Genomic DNA, 9,335 nt, shown 5'->3' with positions numbered 1-9,335 from the left:
GCAGGAATGGCTTTGCCAACTATGAAAACAATAAAAGAAGAGCTAAAGCAAGAAGACCTCCTACTCTCCCTCACAATTCCTTTCTTCCCTGAAGAGATTCCTTTGTATGTGCAAGGAGTCAAATTCAAGGCTCATTGTTTCTGTCAGTTTCCTGTTTGCTTTTTTACTTCCACTACTAAAAAACAACATTAAAACTTTTAAAACATAAAGAGGGAACGGAATAAAAAGAGGAAAAAACAGTTGTTTCCAGTAGTTAACAGCTGGGGTGGAGAAGTACACAGAAAATGGAAACGAGTCAATATTGGGGGATGGGGGAGAGAAAAGCAGGGCGGAAGCTGGAGAGGAAACAATAATCATCATGTGCTTGCTGTTACCTGGGACGACACTGTCAACATCTGGGAAAGTGTCCAGGATGGTTCTTTGAAAAATATGGACTCCAAATGTCTCATCGTCCCAAGGACTGACAGGGAGTGGGTCAAAGGCCTCTACTACATCAATCTTCACTCTGTCATCAGCAACAGTGTTTCTAACTATCTCTAGCACCTATGGGTAAAACACGGAGATTAAATATGCAAAAGAAATGAGAGAGCATCCCTTCTAGATGTCAGCAAATGTTCCACTTTCCAGAAAACATTTGTCCGTGAACTGCCAATTGTGGCTGCAAATACAGATGCATAGTCAGGACTGAAACTGTGTGGCAGTCTCTCTTCCTCTCACTCAGTGGGTGGCTGATACTTAAGCTAATTTTTTTAACCCCAGTGCAATCAGATGCACATCACTGTCTCAAGGTATTCCTGAACTGCTTCAGGCCTGAAAGGCAGGTGGTCCTGCTGGCTACTCGGTAGTTAGGTCATCCAATAATCCAGAAAAAGCTTCCAGAAAGATAAACCTTCAGCAAAGGCTTGGGAAGGGAAGATGTTATTTACTGACCATGTTTCACAGCTGTCCTCGGCTGGACAGGCATCTCATACTTACTGAAGTGTGTAAGATTCCCATATTCTCAGAGGTCACAAACCTTAACACTTCCATTCCATCATCACGTATGATCCATGTGCTCTTTGGCACAAAAAGACTTCTGAAATCTGCTCTATGTAACTGCAAGGCACTCTTCCAAGTTTGGTCTGCCTCTTGCTCTGCTCCACATTCAGGAGCCACAGTAAACAATGCACTTTGCAATTCATCTCAAAGGAGGAGACAAGACATTAGATTAGCTGTGTTTCTGAGAGTCTCCATAAAGGAGCAATTCCCAAATCTTCCCCTTCTAGTGCTTGTATGAATAGAGGGAGAGACGAAAAGAGTATTCTTACAGAACAGATCTGCTGCCACAAACAGCCCAGTGCCACTCTGCTCAGAAAGGGACAGAGGACAGCCCCGCATCTGGGGGTACAGCAAGTACCTCAGCGGCCTTCTCTGCAGAGTGGATCCGGAAGTTCACGGTTGCTTTTGCAGAAGATGGGACGACATTTATCTAGAAAAAAAAGAAAGGACCAAAACTTAAAAGGAAGTTAAAACCAGATTAAAATGACAACTGCAAACTCAGAAACTACTCAAAGAACTCCAGACTAATTCTTCACTGTTTCCACTAAGTGCAATGTGTCTTTCTGTACTCTGTGTTAAAATACTGTAAATCTTCTCTATAATGCAGATGACTACACAAAGAAATATTCATCAATTCAACAAAAATGAAGTCAGCTGTCACACAGACGTTTTCCTCCCTTCAGAAACTTTATATTGAGAAATTTTGAAAGTTTATGTAGTTTTTTTTAACACAGTGTTTTTACCTCATTGTCGTATTACTTTTCCCCAAATATGAGACATGTAAGTTGCTTAACAAATGATGTTACTGAAGACACATAACTCTTCTTTTCTACAGAATGAATATTTATAATTTTGTTAAACAAAAAATATAACCTTTAGAAAAAAACAAGAAACCAGGGTGTCACTTCCCTCCTGGCCACTCAGTGTCACTGTTCAGCCACTGCATCTTGTTTTCTTGTCCAGTGATACTTTTCAGTAACAGAGACGCATCAAACAGCCTGTTTATTTTCCAAGGCTACAGTATTTTTGGATAGCTACACCTTCTTATCAGGGCAAGATCTGGTTGTCTCAGCCAGAACCTGTTATCTCTCTCCGTCCAAGGTGCACACTGACCCTACGGGAATGAAGGTAAACGCCAGACGTGTGCTCACAAACACAAGACCCCACCTGGGCTAGGGAAGCGTTTATGACTGTGACAGTTTCAAATACTGTCATTGATACTTCGTATGACTACTCTTTCTTGTCCATCCTAAAATATAAACAATCTTAACACTGGTTTACAGAGATCTTTTTGTGACAGAGATCAGATACTTCTGAAAGGAAGTAATTTTCAACTGTAGCTAAATCCAAGCCACATCTAAAGTAAAAAGGAGACTGGTAGTGACATCAAACAGAGTCTCAGACCAGGGCCTGTACTGATCTTATAAATCGATATAAACAGGTGGAACCCAATATCCTAATTGTCTCATGGTACTACATGTAGAAAAATTAAAATGAAGCTACCTTGATTCCTGCGTTAAACATCGTGACTGCTGTAGTAGTTCGAATCAAGGCATTGGTGGAAGGTTTCCAGGCAAGAACTCTTACAAAAAAGAAAAAAAAATAATTTCAAAGAAGTTTAATATCAGTAAAACATAAGACCACAATTACATAGGCAATAAGCTGAATGATAGTGTATTCAATTAACAAAGTGGTTATTAATAGTAAAGCACTGACATTGTCTAAACTATGAAATGGTACAACTGATTTCCTGGGAAGACTAGAAATGGCTAGTGGTCTTCATCTTTTAAGGGTGAGAGGCTGTGAATGTTTATCAAGGATATATTTTCTTACCTGCTGACAACAGGTGAAAACAGCCATAGATTGCTCATGACGACATTGAGAGGAAATCTGAACTAAGTGGAAGAAATAAAACCACAAATCAGGAATTTTCTAGTTTTCAAGAAGACAGCGTACTCACTTGGCTACGGCTGAAACAATTCCAGCAGAAACAGTTATCTGGGAGAAAGGCCAGCTTAAGCCTTCTCCTTTCTAGGAACTACATAACTATGCTCTAAATTCATTGCTGGGTTACTCTTCACTTATTAATATGAAAATCTGAGAATGAAATCATAGTTCTTTCCTCACCTCTGACACGAGGTGCTCCATAGTCATGAGTTCTGGCCCATGGCCAAACAGATTGCGCAAGGGATTCTGCTCCAGTCTATGGCAAAGCAAATCAACATTTGAAATTTAAAAAAAAAATCTCTATTATTGCTCCAGAAGGTCGATAGGAATTTGATTTCTGAAATGCATCCAGATGTTTGAGATGCAATCACACTTTCCTCTCCTGGTAAGTAAATCTGCGAGCACAGCTCCATGACAGATTTCTGAGCATTTCAGTCACATGCAAAGATTTTCTTTGAAGAACAGCTAAAAAAATCCAAATGCCTGACTCTTAGAAAGAAGAAATGGAAATCTGGAAAAATATCATGCCAAATTCCATCATATAGTTTTTCTAAAAAACGTGTTTATTAGCCAATTTGATATCTACACTGACACGTAAAGAGATGACTTACCCACTCACATTCTGACTTTACACCATGTTTACTGGCTTGGATAATGACCTGCTAGAGGCAGCACGTATGTGCAAGAATAAATTCCAGAGAAATTCTGCAACCCAAACAAAGCAATCTCTATTGCTACAGAGTAAATTATGGTAGACATCATGATGCAGCAATTGTCTTGGTTTTAGAGATCAACTGACACTAGGAACAGTTGAAGTGAAAAGACACTCCAGACACTTGGCAATTGTCCCTTTGCTGGGGATTGCATTTCTGGCCTTCAAAGTGAGCCACAAACTTCAATTTCAAAGATATAATGGGAATTTGCAAAATAGTCTAAATATAAATATTAAAAAAAGAAAGTCACTTATCAGTGACTTAGGAGTCTGCTTGACAGTCTTTGACATTAGATGATAGGAAAACTCTCACCTGGACATCGCCGCTGCAAGAATGCCAATACTTGTCTCCTTAGGAGGAAAGGATGAATGTCCCGGCTCTTTTTCCACAGTGAAGTTCAGTGTTATTGAACCCTTTTCTGTGATAGCAATTCTGGTCAATGACAAATAAAAAAGGGATTAATGCAACTCCAAACACACATGCACAGACTATAGGTAAAAAGAACTACTTTGCATATTTTTAGTATCATAAAAAACACCAGAGAAGCAGCAACAACAAATCCTTAACACAATCTTTAGGTGTTTGGAAGACTGATGTCTTGGCTACTTTTCCAGTGAGCAGACTCTACAACATAAAATTAACATGATTGCACTGGCTAAGTGGAACGTTCTGCTTTTGTCAGCACTGCTGTGATGGACAGTAAGCAAACACTGAAGGTCCTTTGCTTCCACTTTGTGCCACTGCTGTAGCTTTAGCAACACTAACACTGCCACAGGCCTGAAAAATGTATCTTATTGACATTAGCAGGGTCACAGAACCATAGAATGGTTTGGGTTGGAAGGGACCTTAAAGATCACCTGGTTCCAACCCCTCTGCGATGGGCAGGGACACCTTCCACTGGGCCAGGTTGCTCAAAGCCCCATCCAACCTGGCCTTGAACACTTCCAGGGATGGGGCAGCCACAGCTTCTCTGGGTAACCTGTGCCACTGCCTCACCACCCTTGTGGTGAAGAACTGACCTCACATTCTGGTGAGGTCATTTCTCACAAATTATTGAAAATGTATCACTTTCATCATGGTCAATTGTATTCTCTTACAGAGCTACTGGCTTCTTCACCCCCGCAATGATGCCATCTAGTATTGCGCTTCCCTCATCTAGTAAGAAGGAGAGTTTCACTCCTCTAGCTTCCAACAGAGATGCAATCTTCTTTGCTCCCTTCCGACCAGACACCTGTGAGAATCCAGTCAGAGGAACTGATCAGATTAAGCCATACCATTGGGAAGAATACTGGAAAACATCTTGCTGTTCAGAGTGACCAGTGCTACAACACAAAGAATACAAGAAATTCCTAGTGGACAGCTCTAGAGCAACCTATCAATAAAAGATTCTTCCTAGCAAAATTCATTGGAGATTGTTAATGGCCTAGTAGCAGATGAATTTATAATCACATTGAGGAATGCTCTCATTCACGAGTCACTGAAGGTTGCTTTGAATCCTACTAGCTCTTGGACACCATGATATCTCAGAGCTATAAGCTCCACAGATTAGTGATTTTAAAGAAGTATTCGTTTAAAGAGCTATTAATTTTAACTATTAACAATTCTTTATCTTTATATTTTGAAAATGAATAAACAAAACCACCTCACCTGTCTCTTTGTACCAGTTACTAGGGGGCATACCAGCAACAAAAGTGGAACATTTTTGTTCGCTCTTCCTGATCATTCAGAACAACCATGTAAATCTCAAGCCAGCTTGTCATGTACTACATATACTCTAAAATGTGACTCCTGCTGCACCTTCCATGCAGAAAAGAATTTGAACTAACACGCTACTGTGTTCTTTTCTCCACTCATCACACCAAACCCTTTGTCAATGTCACTTAAAGCCAAACAATCAATATATAACTATGACCACGTGTCTGACACAGTATCTACCCACACAACCAAGAAAAACAGGAAAGACTTTCTAGCTAAACAATGTTTAAAAATTAAGCCTTGTTACATACATGAACAATGCAAACAACTTGTTAATTCAATGCAATGAAAGAAAATACCTCTTCATCGTGTCCAATACCAACATAGAAAGATCTGCGGGGTCTGTAATTTCTTCTCAGCAAAAATTCTAGAGCTTGCAGAATACCCTGCAGGAAAAAAAATAAATAATCAGAATGTATTGTACTATTCTTGTGTGTTAGTAAGGAGAATAAATGTAAAAGACTGCAATGTAACGTAAAAGAAATATGATGCATTCACAGCCCTTAAGGAGACTTTGTCTTGTTCACAGTTGAGCTTTTATTTCTACAACTCCTACTGATGATATTCATATTCTCCGGAAAACACACTGCAATATTTTTGATCAATAATGCTTAAGACAGCGTGCTACACAGTGTCAGTGTGCATACACAAAATACAGTGTAAGCTTGTTCTTGCTACTGATGAAGTCAGTGACAAACTGCACAGGAAGCACGACAGAGTCATAATTATCCAAGGGGATCATAATCATCCAAGGAGTTCACTGTTCCTTTGACCTGCCTATCCTACACACTGGAGCTACCAAATCCATTTATTGTAATGAGCCGTATATTTTGTACAAAAAGTGCTAAGATGACAGAAACAGGAGAAACTTAACCTGAAGAATGAGAAATGAAATCTTCCATTTGATATATTATTCCATCTCACCTGTTTTTTCAATTTAAGCTAGTTAATTTTTTACATGAGAAGAAACTGTATCTCCTCTACCTTGTCAGCACTCATTTTTGCTGTGTTCACTGGAATTGTTCATATTTATTGTGCACTTGAGGAGTTACTTGGGCAGTTCACAGTAGAAGGAAGCATCAAAATGAAGTTTTAAGTTGCAAGACTTTGAAACTGAGGATTAAACAACCTGAAGAAACTTTCTAGGAGTATGGCCTATGCTGCAATAAGCAGCCACAGCATTTGTGACACTGGTTTGCTAAATATCTGTTCAAATTTAAATACAGGGCTGTCATGGAAGTAATTTCTGCAAGTCCCAAAGGACTATTTTCCTTATTAATTTTCTATCAGCCTTTCCCCAAATGAGAAATCCTTCACAGATCCATGTTTTTTTACTTTTTTCCTCCCAAATGTACTTAGTACAACAGCTCTTTGTTCTGCCACAGACTAGATAAAAGATACAAGGTTATTTGACTACAATATCAAATAAACATTGTTTATTTTGAAACTGAAGCCTTTTCAAAGGGCCAAGCTTGGCTCTGAATGCCCATGTGACATCTGGGAAAAAGCAAAAGGTCTATCCCTGATTTCAAACACAGTATTTGACATAAAATTTAAATATGGCATTTAACCAAATACATCTGTATCTTTGAATATGTTTTTCTGTATCTTCTAAGAGCTTTAACTCTGCTTTCTTCAGTAATAAAAGACCACTCCACTTCATCTCTAGGAAGAGTTGGGAGAAAACTGCAGGGCTTAGGAATTTATCACTAACATCCTGCATTTAAAGAGGGGCAAGAGAGACAATATAGTAAATTTCAAGAGAATAGATTCCTCCAATCTGCCTTTTTCAGGCTTTTTATCTCTTCAAAATGATATTACCAAGACAACGTACTATGGCAGAGTTTTTGTTATCCAGCGTTCCTCGTCCATAGATGAAACCTTCATGCTCTGCAGCCGAGAAAGGAGGGAAATCCCAGCCCTCTGGGGGAGCAGGCACAACATCCATGTGTGCAAGCAGCATATAGGGCATCATTTCAGGGTTAGAACCCTGAACAGTAAAGAGATGGCTGTATTTCCCAACAATTTCATGTTGAATGAACTTTGAAGAAAATACAGCCGGGAAGACTGTTAAGAAAAAAAATTAAAAACATGTGAAAAAGAAAAATTAACAGTAATGTCCAATTTTATCATTATACACTCCACAGAGTAGTCACCTATTTAGCTTCAAGGGGAGCACTGTCAATAACAGTGACCACAACAAATTTGCTTCAGGAAGCAGATATGCGGCTTTGTTCTCACACTTCTACCAATCCATCTCACTTTGTACTTCAGACTTTCCTAAGCAAAACCAGAACTGTTGTTCACCAGTGCTGCAGCTGTTTTGCAGGTAGCAATGATGGGACTGCCACAAAAGTAGGCTGAGGCAGGAGTAGTCTTCCTCTTTTTTTTTTTTTTTTTTTTAACAGTAAGGTCATTTAATCATCTCAAGGACTGAACATCACCATTGCAAAAAGACATTTGAACCTTCTCTGTTGTAGCTTTGGCCATTGCTACACCAAAGTACACTGTTGCAGAAGTGACTTATGTACACAATTTTTGCCAGGCCTTTCTTGAGGAAAAACAAAATAAAAATCTGTTCCATTATATTCAAGAACCATATATATTCTCTCCAGTTTGTTTAAGAAAATAAAACTGAGCAGCAGAGATTAGTAAGAATGAAAGCTTAGTACCTTCCTGAATGTAACTCCCAAATTCTGCCATGGCGGTTGTATTCAAGTCCTCCGGAGATACAGAAACAGTCGGGATTTTAATAGCACCTTCAATAAAATACAAAGCAGAAATCATTTGACACTGAAATTAGTCAAACAATACTTGAACTGCATTTCAAAAGGGAAAGTAATATTTACGTTCCTGAATATTTTCCAGGCTTTAAAGATTATTCCACAGGACGGTAAGAGCTGCCACTATCAAAAAAGACTGATGTACTTCAGCTCAGCTGTGCACATGCAGCACATTGGTATTTCCTTCCAGTTTCAGCCAAGATATTTCTCTAGATACTTCAACTCCAGTTTTCATCGTAAAGTGTTGAATGATATTGTCAAAAATGCTACTGCCCAGAAGCAGCTGCATTTTGCTAGCATGACCTGATTCCTCATAGTCATAAACTATTCTGGCAGCTAAGGAGGCAGTTCAAGGTTCTTTTCCAATAGCAAGTCAGGTTGTGATGGCAAGACTCTTATAACACCTTCTTTCTTACTGCTCCAACCTATTAAGATATACAGACAGGTCTTTTGTTCGTCCTTCTAGTCTGCTCTGTCATTTAAACAAGGTCAGACAAGGCTGCTCTCCAACATCGAGTCACTGTCATGCAAACATGGGTATAGCTTAGTCCCAATCACAGCTGCCTTTCCTAAGAACCTCTGTCAAGTGAGGTTTCATTCTTTTAAAGGTCACGTTATTCAAGAGGAAACACAAGTATCTCTTCTATCCCTGCATTTTCCCATTAAAAAAGTATGTAAGCAGAATTTCCTAGGCCATAAATCTTACAAACCAGAAACGTCTGAGATTTACAGAATCCAACCCCTACTTGAACAGCCCAGGACTATCCCTTCATGCCAGACTGTGGTTTCCTGCAAACTGCCAACCCTCATGAGATTTGAATATCCTCAAAGCCTCTGCAGAAGACTGTGTCAGACAGCACAAACACACCACGACTTGTTATGGACAGGCTGCCTGCAGTGAAGTGTTGTGCAAGGCTTCAGCCAGCAAGAAAGAAAAAAATAAACCACCAACAACTATTTATCCAGTGGACAAAGAGTCACGGGGTGCCTGTAACATTCTGCATGTACAAGCGGGAAACACTTAAGAAAATCAACACGGGAAAAAAAGTGGCTCCAGGAGAATAAACCACCGGGTTCCTCCAAGGGGAAAGCAGCTGAA

At 39.5% G+C, this 9,335-nt stretch overlaps 1 protein-coding gene across 1 annotated transcript in view; it reads right to left on the bottom strand.

Moving 5' to 3' along the window:
• PM20D1 (peptidase M20 domain containing 1) overlaps positions 1–8,237 on the bottom strand; it is a 9,789-nt gene extending 1,552 nt beyond the window's left edge. The window contains exons 1-10 of the mRNA XM_009699691.1: positions 8,126–8,237; positions 7,288–7,520; positions 5,753–5,839; positions 4,796–4,929; positions 4,011–4,130; positions 3,166–3,241; positions 2,872–2,933; positions 2,542–2,620; positions 1,397–1,468; positions 375–543 (exon numbers count right to left, since the gene is read on the bottom strand). Of these exons, the coding sequence (XP_009697993.1) occupies positions 375–543; positions 1,397–1,468; positions 2,542–2,620; positions 2,872–2,933; positions 3,166–3,241; positions 4,011–4,130; positions 4,796–4,929; positions 5,753–5,839; positions 7,288–7,520; positions 8,126–8,156 (1,063 nt within the window). The 5' untranslated portion in view covers positions 8,157–8,237. The remainder of the gene's footprint in view (positions 1–374; positions 544–1,396; positions 1,469–2,541; positions 2,621–2,871; positions 2,934–3,165; positions 3,242–4,010; positions 4,131–4,795; positions 4,930–5,752; positions 5,840–7,287; positions 7,521–8,125) is intronic.
• Between the last annotated feature and the right edge of the window lie 1,098 nt (positions 8,238–9,335).

Source organism: Cariama cristata, unplaced genomic scaffold (genome assembly GCF_000690535.1).
Source record: "Cariama cristata isolate BGI_N322 unplaced genomic scaffold, ASM69053v1 scaffold26824, whole genome shotgun sequence".
NCBI classification, from domain to species: Eukaryota; Metazoa; Chordata; class Aves; order Cariamiformes; family Cariamidae; genus Cariama; species Cariama cristata.
This window is presented reverse-complemented; position numbering and strand designations above follow the sequence as displayed.